Here is an 18,715-nt window from a genome sequence, read left to right on the forward strand (position 1 = left end):
GTGCGATCGAAATCAAGAACGAGCATTTGGTTCATCCATCATGGCAACGCTCCAACTCACCGCGCCAAAGCATGTGCTGAATATTTGTGGCGAACAGGACTGAGGCTTCTTGAGCACCCTCCTTGCAATCCAGACCTTGCTCCTTGTGACTCTGCACTGTTCCCACATGTGAGGAAAAAAAAAAAAAATGCTCTACCTAACCACTGCAATATAAATCATTTGAACCTATTCTACTGTAGCAAGCCTTGCTCACCCCCCCCCCCCCCCCCCTTTCCTCTCCTTGGTCCGTTACCAAATTGGCTATTTCTTGAAGACCCGGGACGTGTCCTTATCAACTGATCACTATTTTTACTCAAGTTGTGCCACAACACTTTTTTATTCCTCAAGTTGACTCTGTACCTCCTCACCTTCAGCATTCTGCTGTAGCAATAAATTTCAAATGCTTCAATTCTCCTCTTGTCTATACCACTTATCAAGCACGTGCCACTTCCATACAACACTATACTCAGAAAAATATCTTCAGGGAAGACTCCTAAAACTTAATCTTACACTCAATTTTAACACGTTTTCCAGAAATGCTTTACTTGACCTTGTATCCTGTCTACATTGATCATTCTCAGCACAACATATAAACTACTTTCAGCGTTTCAATTCTAAACCAAATTCCCTCAGCTGCATATGACTTAACCATTCCATTACCATTCTTTCACTTTTGTTGATGTTCATCTTATAACCTCTTTTCACGGCACTATCCATTACAGTCAACTGATGTTCCATTTCCACTGCAGTCTCTGACAGAATGGCAACATTTCCTCAGTTTCCTTTACTGACTGCTCAGTCCACAAATTGAATAAAATAAGGAATAATCTACAACTCTCACTCCTTTCTTAACCATTTCTTCTCTTTCATGCCCTTTTGACGCTCACATCTAGTTTCTACACAAGTTGTAGATAACCTTTTGCTCCCTGTATTTTATCCCTGCCACCTACAAAATTTCATAAAATGTGTTCCAGTCAACATTTCTCTAAATGTTGAAACTCTAAAACTGTACTACTTAAATAATGTAGAAAACGTAAAGATGTAAATATTCTGTCGTATTCCTAATGAGTCATGCAGTCGCGGTGCACATAATTACGCAACAAACCAAAACTAACAATCGATTTGTTATGAGTACAATCCCATTGTCTTCTTCGACGTATTTCGGAAAAAAAATGCTACGTGTCTAAGTTTTTATTTAGATTACTCCACCGCTGTACCCAACCAATACCTTGTAACAACTGAAATCAGTAAGCACCTGCAGTACTGCCCTTGATGGAACACGAGTGATATGACCCCAATCCAGGATGATGTCACTGGCGACAGCGAACACTCCCCTGCGCCAAAGGTCACGGCTTTGATCACGGTTGCTGGGTCACAGCGCGTAATGCTGCAGAAATGCCGCACATGCGGCGTTGTGTCACAAGCTCTAATTTCAAACGTCACATCCCGAGCCGAAATACAACTTGTGGAAATACCGGTACGGAATAATAAGCCTTTGAATTTACTAACTTTTCTTCACCTCGAAGATATAACTGTAAAAAAATTGAGACCCGCCGAATTTACCATGTCGCCTATATGCATTGTTCAGTGCAAAACGACCGGTTATATTTATAATATAACTAGCACGCTGTTTCACGTAAATCTGTCACTAAACCGAAGGCTGCTTTGAAAACCAAAGTGTTTTACTAAACATGGTCTCAGTGGGGACAGTAAGCCATTGCCTTCCTACTCCCACTAAAACAGACTTAACTACGCAAATAAAAACAGTTTAACGTGGACACTGAACTTCCGTGCAGCTTCACATTATTCATATTACTAAATCACTGCCAGTGGCCCAAGAAGCGATGTGTGACGGAAAATATTCTAAGGCCGACTTAGGATTGAACCCTGGTCCCCTCCGGACCTTTTGCCTTGTAGTCTGACACCCACTGACACTCAAAAAATATAAAAGGAATGGTTGTCAAACTAAAAGAGTAGAAATACTACATACAGACCATGATTTCATTTTTTTGACGATGTTTATCGAGTATCTAGTTCCACTCAAGCCGATTCTTTCCCTATATACAGTCTACATATTGTTAGCATTTGCGAGTTCTGTCCCAAATTTAATAACACAACAAAATAATATACATCATAGTTTTCTGAAAAATCTTTATTATTTACAGTACTTTTCCTTTTAATGGATAACAGTTGTTATATGTTTCAACAAAATGACAAAATCTGTGGTTTTGCAAGGCTATGTCATCACTGAGAAATCAGTTTACAGCATCTACAAATAAATGATCTGCTACATCTCTGTATGAGACCACAACTGTAATCCATAATCATGCAGCACTCATTACTGTGTACGTCAATGTGCTTATATAATATGCCCTATAGGTTTCGCGCCAATCTGTATGACGCTTGGGCCGGTTTACGCTAAACAGGTGCAGCTTCATGTTTAAATGTAAGTCCATTGTGAATCTATTATATTCATCTTAGCTCATACTCAAAATATGCAGTTGTTTTGTTGCATACTAGAGTAGTAGTAACAAGTCAGTTTGATTTCTTGTACGTATTAAATCTGTAGATACGTTGCGCTGTCAATTTTCGATCACTGCATGATCCACACAATTAACGCAGGGAAAGGTGCTGTGCTACCCATCGGTAATAAGCACTTTTTCTTTCAAATATTTAGTTTCGTTTCAATAAGCATTTAACAGAAAATTTCCTCAACACAAACTGATATTGCACTGATGGTTCCACATATACATACGTCACGTGCGGTGAAAATACTATATCAAATATTTTTATTCAGGCCACGCGCTTCTTACACCATAAAATAAAATTCTGAATGATGTTTACATGTTTGGAATAAGTTTCATCTCAGTTAACAGTCTACGAGGAAAGCCGCCGTCCGGTACCTGATGTTTATATTTTGTTACTTAATGACGTTCCATACTTCGTTCATTTATTTAAAGACACTCCGTTGAAGCGTTATTTTTGTTTATCACTCTACGTGGTTAGTTTAATTTATTCAACACAAATGAGCCTTTTACATTCCATTCAAACGCATCAAAACAAACCGCTGTTCGTACTTACACCTCGAATATTATTATATTAAAAGCGTCGCAATGTAACAGTTCAATGAAAACTAACGTTAACTTAAATAAAAATGGTAGTTACCTTAATTGATAGTCGAAATCTCCATCAAACAACAACAAAAACAGAGTTCTGACACAACCGCCAACTTAGATCACTAGTTCGTCGATGGGTTGGGCACGAACACAGACGCCACTTGCTGCCGCAGCACAAAATGTTCATCCGCCGCATCGTGCAATTCTCAAACTTTCAAAAAAATGAAAAACCATCTTTCATGGATGCTATCAATAAACTAACTTACCTCTAATGTCAATTAACAGATTCGCGCTTTATACTTATACGTCGTCATCAATACAACCAAACAATTACACGTACTACATTTCGACATTAAAATTCCAAGCGATCACTGCGCGTGTGCAGATGGTACCGTCCACAATCACGCAAACTGACGTCATCCACTATTTCTGCATTGTGTCCCACGTTGATTGAATAGAGACAATATAACAAGTGGTAAAATACATGTATGAGGGTTTAAATAAATCATAATAAAAGAACGCAAGGCCCATAAAATAATATTTACTGCACCACACCGTCTAAAAACAGTTACAGTGTTGTTGTTTTTTTTTTGTACAACTGGCCGTAAAATAGGAATTATACATGTTTCATAGTCTCCAACGTTCGTAAGACGTCGGTAGATGTCAATATATACAAATATAAACAACCAAATATTGTACTACCGGTACACTGCAACTACTTCACTGATCAATAAAATTGCAAATCACAAAACTGTACATATTCAAATAAGGAACATATTTCGATTTGGTTGCTGCTGTTAGGGCACACAAACCGATGACATAACAAAATAATTAATATAATTCACACAACAACCTTTAAAGCTTTATTTTGCATAACACAATTGCATGCAAGGACGACTAGGATCGAATTCTGTTTCAATAAACAGAAATCAGCAGTTTGGAACACTAAGTGTAAAAGATTGCTTACCATACTCTATGTCATTTGTACTTAGGTGAGAATTGCATGGCATTCACATTACAAAACGATTAAAGATAATTATAAAGAACAGACAATAAGATGCACTTTTTGAAAGTGAATGCTTGAAAAGGACTTTTAAAGGACTTTTAGTGTATGTCATTAGACTTATGAATGTTTTGTTTAGTTACATCCACAGCTGTAAAATCTCAGACAATAGTGAATCATGAGTCCATATGTCATAATTTGAAATTAGTCACATTTGAAGAGTATTAATGACAAACAAATTAGAATGGACTAGTTTCTTTCTGCATTGTGCCAAATTCTTCCAAGCAAACATAGTAGTAACATTTTGACAAAATAAGCGTAGTTTTTATAAATTAATTCTGCACTAATCTAATAGTAACATGTTATGAAATATAATCTTTATTACAATTTGGCGGGTTTTTGTAAAAAATAATGGACGTTTCTCCTACAGATTTTATAGCCAATAATTAAGAGAACAGACTATTTACACGATTCTAGCAGAACGTTAATTTTCTATTCAACACCAAGATCTTTCTTTAACTGAGCAAAGCAATATTATTCTATTTGTAGATAAAATATTTGCAGTATGCACTATGTCACTGCCTTATTTCCTACCTTGTACCATTTAAGACAACTTATTTTTTTTCCTCTTTATGTTTCATATCTTCATTTCGTCTGTTGGCAAGTGTTTTAATCTAAAACATGATCTATGACAATAAAAATGCAAGAAAAAGGGAAAGATCTCTAATAAAATGTCGGCTTGAAGCTTAGCAATGAAAATAATAAATTTTTCAAACGTATTAAAATTGGATAGATAAAGAAGCTACTTACCAAGCAGCAGCAAGAGGAGGCAACATATATATAGGTTAAGCAAATGTGCAAGCTTTTGGAGCCAGCAGCTACTGGCAGAAGGGTTGAAGAGGAAGGAAGAGGGACGAAGAAAAAGGACTGGCTGGTGAGGTTTAGGAAATGGGAAGAGTTCAGAAAAGTTGCCCAGAACCCCATGTCAGAGGCAACTTACCAGACAGAATGAGGAAGAAAGACCAATTGTTGGGGGCTGCACCACACTTAATCTTTATATATGTTTTCATCTGTTGCCGTTTGGTGAGTATACATTTTATCTACGCATTTCCACTTTGAAGTCTGCAACTCTTACGATGACCTTCTACAATGACAGCTAACATAATCTCAAGTCAGCTTGTTCTTACAGTAAACAAAAATAAGAGGGAAAATCTAGCATTTGACCCAAGTATGGCTGCTATGACAATTTCAACACCTTGTTCTATTCAGAAAGTTGATCACAGAGACAGGTCTCATTTTTTTTTCCTTAACTTATTATGTGTAACTGATTAAAAGAATTCAACTCTGCACACTATTCAAAATTGTAAACATGCCTGTGAATGGAAAATCAGCAACTCAGGGTAAAGCTTGTATTAATACAATCAGATTAATTATGTATAAAATACTTTAACTGTAGCAAACTTTCTTCTCTGGGTGCAAATAAAGTTCTGAAGTGTGGCACACATTATTTTCTTCAATCTCAAAATCACAATAATGGACATTTTTTGCAGCTGATCCCTATTCCAAAACTTCAACATACCTCCAAACATATTCTGGAGTACCTCCAATGGTTTATCATGTAATTATGTCCTATAAACAATACTATACTGTCTTTCTATCCAAGTATTCAATTAGGCGATCCACTATGAAGACAAATGTTCCACTGGTCTTTCTTTAAGTATGCAGATCACTTTATGGAGAGTATTGTATTGAGCAGCTGCATGTGTTACATACCTTGCATAAAACTGATACTTTACAATTTCAGTTTGCTTTACTAATACATTACAAACTGGGTAGCTGCTTGTTTCATTGTTCAAGCTGCAAGTAGATAACCTATACTTGTGTTACTAATCTATGGAACATTAACCATTGTGTGTGTGTGTGTGTGTGTGTGTGTGTGTGTGTGTGTGTGTGTGTGTGTGTGTGTGTGTTCTTTGTCACTTTAGATCAAAATAATACTGACAGAGATTTTAATGTCTTACTCCTGTAGGACAATATGAATAATTACTAGTGTCATCTGAACAAAACTTTTGGGATGCAAGCATACTTTTTTAAAATATGTATTTAAGTGATCTGTAAGCACTGAATGTAATGCACACACATCCCATTTCATAAATTCACCCACATTGGAGGGGCGCGGGGAGGGGGGGGGGGGGAGTGTAACTTGATACGATAATGTGATAAGAAAAGATTTGAAATCCAAGATCATTAAACACAAGAAGTAATAATTTATGCCAGTCAAATTTGGAACAAATGAAAAGCTCGGTGATTATAACCTCAGATGAGCCAATCTGGACCGACTGCTGTGTCATCCTCAGCCAATGGCATCATCTGGAGGCAGTATGGAGGGTGTGGGGTCAACACACTGCTTTTCGAGTTATTGCTGGCTCTGCAAGCCTTCGAGCTGTTACTTCTCATACAAGTAGCTCTTCAACTGGCATCATGAGGCTGAGTGGACTCCGTTCCAGTCCTCCAAATGAGAAAAAATCCATGACAGTATCAGGAACTGAACTGGGTCCACTGTGTGGCAGGCAGCCACACTGACGACTAACAAATGAACGCGGACCAAATTTGGAGTAGTCAGATATAATGAATTCATAAAAAGAAGACTATGGCCCTTATGAATGCAAAACATTGCATATGTCATAGTGTCATACACAAAAATTATGTTACTTCATTGAAATTACAGATTATTGGGTGCATAAATACTGGAACTAGTGGTAATGGTTTCTTCCAATTATTTTTGAATATGCACAGTTGCAATTATGAACAGTCTTCAAGGTGGTACCATCCTTTATCGTAACTAATGTTCTGATGAAGAAAATCCATGTGGATTCTGTGACTGCCAACGCCATGTGTCTGCACCTGCAACAATCAAAGTGTTAATGACAGGCTGTGCTTGCTTCCTAACAAATTATTTTTTTTAAATAGTAAAAAAACTCTGTGAAATGGCTATGAAGAACACACAATACTGACCAGCTGCAGCTTATCAATTCAACTGTCACTCCTACATCAAATGCTTTCTTCCTAATAGTCTACACATCCGTGGAGAACGTATCTCCTCCAACACTGAACCGATCAAAGAATCTTACAAACATCTTTCCCAGGTTTCTATCTCCTTGAACTAGCACACACACCTTGTCCACAAACAATTATCTTAGGCATTTTGTGCCCTTCTTGCCCAACAGACCTCGATACAGTACTCTGCCAACAACTTTGTCAGGTCAAGCCTTTAAATGAAATCATCCCTCACAGATACCCTTCCCACATCACTCACTGATGCCTTTTATTGCCTTCCTAATCTCTGTAACACTGTTGTCAGATGATATATTTCCAGACTGACCCCAGTGCACACTTCCTGAGCCTGTTGTACAGCATGATTCAAGAGACTTTATACTGCTTCACCACACATGACAATTTGATATTTCTATCCTTAATTCTGGAGATGGAAACTATGATCTCTGATACAACCTCGCATTCCACCACACTCCTGGACTTCCATGAACAATCCTCCTCCTTCCTACCCACTGGTAGAATTTCATTATTTAGTCATTTATTTACTTGCTTGAGGCATGGGCCTCGATTGGCAGCCATATTCTCCAGATTTGAACACATGCAGCTCCCTTTTGTGGGGCTATATTAAAGACAAGATGTACAGCAATAATCCCAAAATCATTGCTGAGGTGAAAAGGTTGGTTGATTGGTTTCGGGGTAGGAGACCAGACAGCGAGGTCGTCGGTCTCATCGGATTAGGGAAGGATTAGGAAGGAAGTCGGCCGTGCCCTTTCTGAGGAACCATCCCGGAATTTACATGGAGTGATTTAGGGAAATCACGGAAAACCCAAATCAGGATGGCCGGACGCGGGATTGAACCGTCGTCCTCCCGAATGCCAGTCCAGCGTCTAATCATGAGCTGAAAAAAGCCATTCAGGAGGTCAATGGCAGCAGCAATGCTCCGACACTTCGGCGGGTCATGGTGAATTTCGGTCTGCCCCACATCATCGTCAGTGATGGCAGGCCTATCGAACATGTTGTAACCTAAATCCGAATATCTGCAGTGACGTTTAAATATTGAATGAAGTGTGTGGACGCCATATCTAATTAATTAATTTATTTATTTTTCATATAGTTCAATAATTGTCACCCTGTATCATCTCTGGGCTGAAACTAACACACTCCTTTGGTCTCCTACTCCCTGACATGTCCCCCTTCACCTATGTCCACCGGATCTGAATGACCTGATACTCCTTTGAAACCTTCTCCAATCTGTAACTCTTGCCTGCCTGAAGAAGGAACTAACACTCTGAAAGCTATGTACATTTTATTAAAAAAAAAATTACATGTGTCTGTTAGCAGTATGGTGAACTTTGCTTGAAGGTAAGTACTGGCCAGCCATTATGTTTCTATGTAAGTTAAAATTTTTCTCAAGAGAATTTTCCTTTCTTCATCTTCAATTCCCTTATGCTTTCAAGCATCATAGTTAAAAGCAAAACGACGAACAGTAAGACTTCAAATGACACAACTTACATGCAAAGAAAATAGTAAAACTGCTCGAAACATTTCTAAACAAGTGAATCAACTTAATCCTGTGGTTGGTACATAGATTATTTTAAATATAGGTGCTATTAAGCTAGTTATGTGTTGCAAGAGTCATCTATATCACATATTTTGAGATAGAATCAATCAATTTATGGTCTATTAAACACATGAGGATATCTAAACTCTAAGTGATGGAGGTATGTACAATGGAATAAAAATAAAATAAGGGTGAAGGCTAATGTTCCAAGTGTGATATTTAACTCTCCAACATGATAAAAACAGGAACAAATTGATAAACAAGTGATATGCGCAGACTTGGCCGTAAAGACGAAATTTTTTTATTATTGTATCATATTCTCCAAGTGATGAGAAAGAAAACACGAAAGAGAAATTTTATCAAATAATGATAAATACAAAGGGAATGGCAAGTCAGAGTTAGGAAAAAATGTCTATTAGAAGAATCTAAATGATCCCAACACCAATAGTGAGAGAGTAGCAGACTTGTGTGACACAAACTTATGAAAAAATCTTAAATGAATACCTTAATCACAAAGAAATACACATGTATCTGGCACAAAAGGAAAAATACTTCACATCTGAGACTGATTATATTACAGCAAAACAGAGTTCATAGTTAACAATATTATGAAGAGGTTTAACATGTACCCCTTCATTCAAACAAGTATGCACACGCCACACACACATGACCATTATTTTTGGTGGGTGGCTGGAGACAGTGGCCATGGGTGCATGAGGTGTGCTTACTTATGTGTAAGTGTGAGTGTCCTTTCTGAAAAAGGTTTGGCCACAGCTTAATGTGAAACAGTCTTCTCATTGTGCCTGTCCACAACTCAACATCTTCACGGTGAGTAGCTATCTATCCTTTTCATAATACTGTTGATATTCCAACTTAGACTTTCCATTGTTACAATTTATAGTTAAAATTTCAGGACGTAAGCACACACAGTGCAGAAGAATGTGGAATAGGTCAGCATTTGACACAGGCAAAAATATCCCTATCATTTCAAAGACAGCGGAAAGCTCCTAAAATGCAACAATTCTTGCAAAAAGAGATTTAATATTGACTGATGTAAGAAGAGTCTACAAGACTCTGCTACAGCTAGAAATTCAACTATAAATTAAATGATGCAGCAACAAATGTAACTCAAAGTTCTAGTGCAACGGGAAACACCTCACAAGGAGAACTGAATCTGTGGAATAATAAAATGGAACATCAAGTTAAAGAAATGTTGAGGGGAGTATCAATAATAATCTACTGAGGTGCAAAAATAGCTTTCTAATGCAAAGGGATTTCCCAACACTACTACCTGTAGTGTTTGACAATCACAGGTGGAATCATAACTGACAATGATGGCTTCAGTCTTACCTGGAGGAATACTCAGGGGATAGCCTAATGGACAAGGACACTACTCATGATAGGCAGAAATCCTGGTGAAAAGTCCAGGTCTGGCACAAATTTTCAGCTGTTACAATGTATTCAGTTCCATTCCTTACTATATATCTGCAAGAAAAACTGAGTTATTCGGGGGGGTGGGGGGTGGGGGAAATCCTCCTACTGCATACAAATTTGTGTGTTGGTGCAAGTGATATGACTGTCTGAAAGCCCCCCCCCCCCCACCCCTTGGTTTATATCTAAACTAATAATGAAACTGTAAAACCATGTCTGTCTGTCTGTCTGTATGAACATACTAATTTCTAAAACGAATGAACTAATTATCAAAGTGTTTTCACAGGTTTCCTTTTCCTTCACCCCTCTTCCTTCCCCTTCAACCCTTCTGCCTGAAGAAGGAGCCACTGACTCTGAAAGCTTGCCAATTACAACCATCTTTTGTGCGTGATTTCTGCTGTCGCTTGGTGAGTAAATTTTTTACCTATCCAATTAAATTATTTTGTCAATAATGGATTGTTTTCATTGTCATATCTCACTTAATTGAGGGGTATCAGGAGTTTGTGTGCAGGTCATCACTGCAGAAATGTGGTACAGAAAACTAGGTACAGTGTCGTGTCTCGAATGCTTACTCCCAACAGCAAACAGAACAGTAGCACCTGTCAACAATTTCTTTTGTGTTTTAAGTGTGAGAGTGATGTGATCCTTAACAATATTGCGACAGGTGATACAGGTTTGTTCACAATTTCTACCCCGAAAACAAGAGATCATCCATGGAGTTCCAGCACAAAGAATCTCTCACACTAAAAAAATTCAAGAACATGCTATCAGCAGGTAAAGTCATGCTCACAAAGTTTTGGGATATTGAAGTTGTGGTGGATTTTAAATTCATGCCTGAAGGCATCACGATAAACTCTGCAAGAAACTGTGAGATTCTCAAAAAACTGAAAGCACAATTTCAAAGAGTTTAGCCATGCTTGAAGCACTCTCTCCTACTGCATCATAATGCCAGATCATACACAAGTACTGTGATATCTGCAACAATCCAGCCCCAAGATCACTGTCATCAATCAACCTCCATACAGTCCCAACTTGGTCCCATCTGATTTTCATCTGTTTTCAAAACTTAAAGAACACTTTTCAGGCCTACACTTTGATAGTGATGCAGCAGTGCAAGCAGCGCTGAAGCAGTGGTTCTGTCGACAACGTCAACCATTCTACGGTGACAGTATCAACAAACTGGTCTCTTGTTGGGAGAAATGTGTTTGTCGCCAGAGTAACTTTGTTGAGAAATAAATACGTAGAAGTGAAGAAAAGACGTGGAATTTTAATGAAGTTCTTTTATCCAAAAAGCTTTCAGAGTTTTCACATAAAATATAATTTGGAGGCATTAGTTTTCAACACACCCTCTTGCTACTGTTTGCGTCTACTACAGAAAAAACTTCAACAATTACCTGACCTTAGCAGAGCAAGATGAAAGAAGTTATGTAATCAAATATAACATATCCAATGAGAAAGTGCTCCTCTCTGAGCACAACAATCGGAGCAACATATTTGTACTCTCTTTAATATGCAACTCACCTCTCACTCCCACACGCAACCATAACTGCCCTAGCCCAAGCCTATCCAAAATATCTTACCCTACCTTTGTCTCACTAATAGAACCCTAGGTATAGCCCTGGAAGAAAACTGTTTTTATGAGTGGTGTTTTTAACATGTTAGGTTGCGGCCTACATCCTTCTAAATCTGCTTAGTGTACTCATCTCTTGGTCTCCCTCTATGATTTTTACTCTCCACACTGCCCTCCAGTACTAAATTGGTGATTCCTTGATGCCTCAGAACATGTCCTACCAACCGATCCCTTCTTCTAGTCATGCTGTTCCACAAACTCCTCTTCTCATCAATTCTATTCAATACCTCCTCATTAGTTATGTGACCTACCCATATAACTTCAGCATTCTTCTGTAGCACCACATTTCAAAAGCTTCTATTATCTTCTTGTCTAAACTATTTACCGTCCACGTTTCACTTCCATACATGGCTACACTCAATACAAATACTTTCAGAAACGACTTCCTAACACGTAAATCAATACTCGATGTTAACAAATTTCTCTTCTTCAGAAACGCTTTCCTTGCCATTGCCAGTCTACAATTTATATCCTCTCTGCTTCGACCACATCAATTATTTTGCTCCCCAAATAGGAAAACTCCTTTACTACTTTAAGTGTCTCATTTCCTAATCTAATTCCCTCAGCATCACCTGACTTAATTTGACTATATTCCATTATCCTTGTTTTGTTTTTGTTGATGTTCATCTTATACCCACCTTTCAAGACACTGTCCATTCCGTTCAACTGCTCTTCCAAGTCCATTGCCATTTCTGACAGAATTACAATGTCATTGGCGAACCTCAAAGTTTTTATTTCTTCTCCATGGATTTTAATACCTACTCTGAACTTTTCTTTTGTTTCCTTTACTGCTTGCTCCATATACAGATTGAATAGCATTGGGGAGAGGCTACAATCCTGTCTCACTCCCTTCCCAACCACTGCTTCCCTTTCATACCTCTCGACTCTTATAACTGTCATCTGGTTTCTGTACAAATTGTAAATAGCCTTTCGCTCCCTGTATTTTACCCCTGCCACCTTCAGAATTTGAAAGAGAGTATTACAGACAACATTGTCAAAAGCTTTCTCTAAGTCTACAAATGCTAGAAACGTAGGTTTGCCTTTCCTTAATCTTTTTCTAAGATAAGTCGTAGGGGCAGTATTGCCTCATGTGTTCCAACATTTCTACGAAATCCAAACTGATCCTCCCCGAGGTTGGCTTCGTCTGTAAAGAATTCGCCTTAGTATTTTGCAGCTGCTTCCTTTCGGATTGGAATTATTATATTCTTCTTGAAGTCTGAGGGAATTTCGCCTGTCTTATACATCTTGCTCACCAGGTGGTAGAATTTTGTCAGGACTGGCTCTCCCAAGGCTGTCAGTAGTTCTAATGGAATGTTGTCTACTCCCGGGGCCTTGTTTCGACTCAAGTCTTTCAGTGCTTTGTCAAACTCTTCACGCAGCTGCATATCTCCCATTTCCATGATATTGTCCTTAAGAACATCGCCCTTGTATAGACCCTCTATATACTCCTTTCACCTTTCTGCTTTCCCTTCTTTGCTTGGAACTGGGTTTCCATCTGAGCTCTTGATATTCATGCAAGTGGTTCTCTTTTCTCCAAAGGTCTCTCATTTTTCCTGTAGGCAGTATCTATCTTACCCCCTCGTGAGATAAGCCTCTACATCCTTACATTTGTTCTCTAGCCATCCCTGCTAAGCCATTTTGCACTTCCTGTCGATCTCATTCCTTTCATCAATTAAATTCAATATCTCTTCTGTTACCCATGGATTTCTACTAGCCCTTGTCTTTTTACCTACTTGATCCTCTGCTGCCTTCACTATTTCATTCCTCAAAGCTACCTACTCTTCTTCTACTGTATTTCTTTTCCCCATTCCTGTCAATTGTTCCCTTATGCTCTCCCTGAAACTCTGTATAACCTCTGGTACTTTCAGTTTATTCAGGTCCCATCTCCTTAAATTCCCACCTTTTTGCAGTTTCTTCAGTTTTAATCTACAGTTCTTAACAATAGACTGTGGTCAGAGTCCACGTCTGCCCCTGGAAATGTCTTACAATTTAAAACCTGGTTCCTAAATCTCTGTCTTACCATTATATAATCTATCTGAAACCTTTTAGTATCTCCAGGGTTCTTCCATGTATACAACCTTCTTTCATGATTCGTGAACCAAGTGTTAGCTATGATTAAGTTTTGCTCTGTGCAAAATTCTACCAGAAGGCTTCCTCTTTCATAATATTGATTCCACTGGCCAACAATGAAAATGTAACGGGTGCAAAAATAGCTGATTATATGTATTTTCTCCTGCTGAATATATGAATAACCATAAAAATGACTGACCAGCTCTTGTTTTGGTGATAAAGTAAAGTGGCATATCATTTTCTTAGTCTACATTTTCTATTTGGAAAAAAAATTGTTTTCGAAATTGGGACACCTGTCACTGCAAAAAATATTTTTTTTTTTCTGTAGTCTTTAGATTATAAACATACATATTGTTTCTGTTTTAATTAGTGCGGAAATTATGATATTTCGAGTCTTAAGTTGTAAACTTTATGAAAATGTGTAAATTCAGTGAATAACATTTCTTACATTTGTGATGAATAACATTTTCATCACAGAAACGGAATCTGACACCTCTCATTTTTATGAAGGTAAGGGACTGGGATACGTCACGGGGTCCAAATATATGTTGCAACTCTTCTTCTGTTATACTTTATGAATGACTGAAAAATAAAGACTCATCTATGGCTTTTGCTTTACCTATAGTTAGTCGAAACCCTACAAGTCGCATAGATGACTGCTATTTCTGCTTGATTCCACCTATAAAGGCAGAATTATCAACAAAACGCAGAAAAACAATTCAGTACCTGTATCCTCGATCTGCTATTCGACCTATTTCACATTCAGATACTTCACATTCACATTCAGATACTTCACTAGCTTCTACTCTACCCCTAGAACTTTGAGGTGGAAATAGAAGACGAAGGCAGTGTGGGAGAAGAACCTAAGGAGCTTTACGCATCCCATGACCCTGATTTTGTGGAAAAATATAACAAACCACACCAACTGAGTCAATTGGAATTGAGTGGCCTCATTCGACATCTTGGGTTGTCAAAGGACAACAATGAACTTTTAGGATCAAGAATACAGCAATGGAATCTTCTTTAACATTAAGGTTTCATATTGCAGACAATGTTTGAGGAATCTGCTTCCTCATTTTGAGAAGAAAAACTCTCTTCTTGTTTGGTTTTATATTAATGGTTTGATGAAATCTTTGCATGCGAACCATGATCCTAGAGGCTACTCACAGATTCTTCGAGCTAAGTTTGAAAGGTGTATGGCTTCACAACAGCTGTATTGCTTCTTAAGTCATGCAGTTCACATCAAGGAGACTTATGCAAACATGAAAGCTCTCCTTGACTCAATCATATATTCTGAAAACAAATGGAAAATATATAGTGATCTAAAAGTCATCGCTGCTCTCTTAGGAATACAACTAGGCTACACTTAGTTCTGTTGCATTTTACGTATGCGGAACAGTAGGGATAGAAAATCACATTATACTCAAGCACACTGGCCTGCAAGAAATCTTAACCCTAGACTGAAAAATGTCAATGCTGAACCTCTCACAGATCCAAAAGATGTTATTCTTCCACCCCTACTATAAAGCTGAGGTTGATGAAAATTTTGTCAAAGCAATGAACTAAGAAGGGCAGGCCTTTGTTAAGTAATGCAAAGGTTACGGAGAGTACAGTTAACTTTGCTTTTACACTTTTAAAGGGACTTTAAAAAAAAGTGGTGTAAAATGTGGGAAATAATGTTTTAAGCTGTGAAGGTTGTGTACAGGATACCTCTTGCATTTTCACACTTTATGCATAATATATGTACTTCTTCTTCTTCTTCTTCTTCTTTTTTTTTGTGTCATCAATCTACTGACTAGTTTGATGCGGCCCGCCACAAATTCCTTTCCTGTGCTAACCTCTTCATCTCAGAGTAGCACTTGCAACCTACGTCCTCAATTATTTGCTTGACGTATTTCGATCTCTGTCTTCCTCTACAGTTTTTGCCCTCTACAGCTCCCTCTAGTACCATGGAAGTCATTCCCTCATGTCTCAGCAGACGTCCTATCATCCTGTCCCTTCTCCTCATCAGTGTTTTCCACATATTCCTTTCCTCTCCGATTCTGCGTAGAACCTCCTCATTCCTTACCTTATCAGTCCACCTAATTTTCAACATTCGTCTATAGCACCACATCTCAAATGCTTCGATTCTCTTCTGTTCCGGTTTTCCCACAGTCCATGTTTCACTACCATACAATGCTGTACTCCAGACGTACATCCTCAGAAATTTCTTCCTCAAATTAAGACCAGTATTTGATATTAGTAGACTTCTCTTGGCCAGAAATGCCTTTTTTACCATAGCGAGTCTGTTTTTGATGTCCTCCTTGCTCCATCCGTCATTGGTTATTTTATGCCTAGGTAGCTGAATTCCTTAACTTCATTGACTTCATGACCATCAATCTTGATGTTAGGTTTCTCACTGTTCTCATTTCTACTACTTCTCATTACCTTCGTCTTTCTCCGATTTACTCTCAGACCACACTGTGTACTCATTAGACTGTTCATTCAGTTCAGCACATCATTTAATTCTTCTTTACTTTCACTCAGTATAGCAATGTCATCAGCGAATCGTATCATTGATATCCTTTCACCTTGTATTTTAATTCCACTCCTGAACCTTTCTTTTATTTCCATCATTGCTTCCTCGATGTACAGATTGAAGAGTAAGGGCGAAAAGCTACAGCCTTGTCTTACTCCCTTCTTAATACGAGCACTTCTTTCTTGATCGTCCACTCTTATTATTCCCTCTTGGCTGTTGTACATATTGTATATGACCCGTCTCTCCTTATAGCTTACCCCCACTTTTTTCAGAATCTTGAACAGCTTGCACCATTTTATATTGTCGAACGCTTTTTCCAGGTCACAAATCCTATGAACGTGTCTTGATTTTTCTTTAGCCTTGCTTCCATTATTAGCCGTAACGTCAGAATTGCCACTCTCGTGCCTTTACTTTTCCTAAAGCCAAACTGATCGTCACCTAGCGCATTCTCAATTTTCTTTTCTATTCTTCTGTATATTATTCTTGTAAGCAGCTTCGATGCATGAGCTGTTAAGCTGATTGTGCGACAATTCTCGCACTTGTCAGCTCTTTCCGTCTTCGGAATTGTGTGGATGATGCTTATCTGAAAGTCAGATGGTATGTCATCAGACTCATATATTCTACACACCAACGTGAATAGTCGTTTTGTTGCCACTTCCACTAATGATTTTAGAAATTCTGATGGAATGTTATCTATCCCTTCTGCCTTATTTGACCTTAAGTCCTCCAAAGCTCTTTTAAATTCCGATTCTAATACTGGATCCCCTATCTCTTCTAACTCGACTCCTGTTTCTTCTTCTATCACATCAGACAAATCTTCACCCTCATAGAGGCTTTCAATGTATTCTTTCCACCTATCTGCTCTCTCCTCTGCATTTAACAGTGGAATTCCCGTTGCACTCTTAATGTTACCACCATTGCTTTTAATGTCACCAAAGGTTGTTTTGACTTTCCTGTATACTGAGTCTGGCCTTCCGACAATCATATCTTTTTCGATGTCTTCACATTTTTTCTGCAGCCATTTCTTCTTTGCTTCCCTGCACTTCCTATTTATTTCATTCCTCAGCGACTTTTATTTCTGTATTCCTGATTTTCCCGGAACATGTTTGTTCTTCCTCCTTTCATCAATCAACTGAAGTATTTCTTCTGTTACCCATGGTTTCTTCGCAGCTACCTTCTTTGTACCTATGTTTTCCTTCCCAACTTCTGTGATGGCCCTTTTTAGAGATGTCCATTCCTCTTCAACTGTGCTGCCTACTGCGCTATTCCTTATTGCTCTATCTATAGCATTAGGGAACTTCAAACGTGTCTCGTCATTCCTTAGAACTTCCGAATCCCACTTCTTTGCGTATTGATTCTTCCTGACTAGTGTCTTGAACTTCAGTCTACTCTTCATCACTACTATATTGTGATCTGAGTCTATATCTGCTCCTGGGTACGCCTTACAATCCAGTATCTGATTTCGGAATCTCTGTCTGTCCATGATGTAATCTAATTGAAATCTTCCCGTATCTCCCGGCCTTTTCCAAGTATACCTCCTCCTCTTGTGATTCTTGAACAGGGTATTCGCTATTACTAGCTGAAACTTGTTACAGAACTCAATTAGTCTTTCTCCTCTTTCATTCCTTGTCCCAAGCCCATATTCTCCTGTAACCTTTTCTTCTACTCCTTCCCCTGCAACTGCATTACAGTCGCCATGACTATTAGATTTTCATCCCCCTTTACATACTGCATTACCCTTTCAACATCCTCATACACTTTCTCTATCTGTTCATCTTCAGCTTGCGACGTCGGCATGTATACCTGAACTATCGTTGTCAGTGTTGGTCTGCTGGGCATCAAAATACTTGTCAGGGACTTGTTTATTATCAATTAAAGATTTGTTTCTAATAAAAACTGCTGGTTTCATTGGAACTGGTGTTTTTACAAAGCCTACAGCTGCCATTCATTATTTAAATAATGAAACACCGCACCAGTTATTTATTTTTGTGCTTAGCATGACGTGTTTTGTGAATTTTTTCTTTGTCAAGTGCAAATATTTACATCAGTATTTTGTGTGGTGTTTGCATATGTGTTGTTTTGCATCTCTTGCACTGTAGCCATATTTTTGAAGTCATCAGGCAATGTGCCTCCTCAATTATGTAGAAAACCACAGCAAACTCTCACCAACATTTTTTGTTTGTGTGACAGCACAAAAACTACATACATAAATACTGCGCTTTACAAAGAGAATAAATCTCAAAATGCGCTTTGCTCAGTACTAAAAAATAGGTAATTGGTGCTGTGATTAAAA

The 18,715-nt window shown here is 38.2% G+C and overlaps 2 protein-coding genes and 1 long non-coding RNA gene across 8 annotated transcripts in view; 1 reads left to right on the plus strand and 2 right to left on the minus strand.

The window, feature by feature from the left end:
• LOC126277906 (mesocentin-like) overlaps nucleotides 1–3,521 on the minus strand; it is a 595,995-nt gene extending 592,474 nt beyond the window's left edge. For 3 of the 5 annotated variants that reach the window (XM_049977470.1, XM_049977469.1, XM_049977465.1), the window contains exon 1: nucleotides 3,205–3,326. The gene's annotated coding sequence lies outside the window, so the exon portion shown is untranslated. Of the gene's footprint in view, nucleotides 1–3,204 lie in introns of all 5 variants that reach the window. The other 2 variants (XM_049977471.1, XM_049977472.1) reach the window with 2 other exon arrangements.
• LOC126277910 (uncharacterized) overlaps nucleotides 1–18,715 on the plus strand; it is a 428,173-nt gene that overhangs the window by 405,661 nt on the left and 3,797 nt on the right. The window contains exon 2 of the long non-coding RNA XR_007550619.1: nucleotides 10,491–10,611. This is a non-coding gene — a long non-coding RNA (uncharacterized LOC126277910). The remainder of the gene's footprint in view (nucleotides 1–10,490; nucleotides 10,612–18,715) is intronic.
• LOC126277907 (UDP-glucose 4-epimerase) overlaps nucleotides 3,681–18,715 on the minus strand; it is a 97,436-nt gene continuing 82,401 nt past the window's right edge. For both annotated transcript variants that reach the window (XM_049977475.1, XM_049977474.1), the window contains exon 8: nucleotides 3,681–7,062. In XM_049977475.1, the coding sequence (XP_049833432.1) occupies nucleotides 7,001–7,062 (62 nt within the window). In that variant the 3' untranslated portion in view covers nucleotides 3,681–7,000. The remainder of the gene's footprint in view (nucleotides 7,063–18,715) is intronic.

Source organism: Schistocerca gregaria, chromosome 6, assembly GCF_023897955.1.
Source record: "Schistocerca gregaria isolate iqSchGreg1 chromosome 6, iqSchGreg1.2, whole genome shotgun sequence".
Lineage (NCBI taxonomy): Eukaryota > Metazoa > Arthropoda > Insecta > Orthoptera > Acrididae > Schistocerca > Schistocerca gregaria.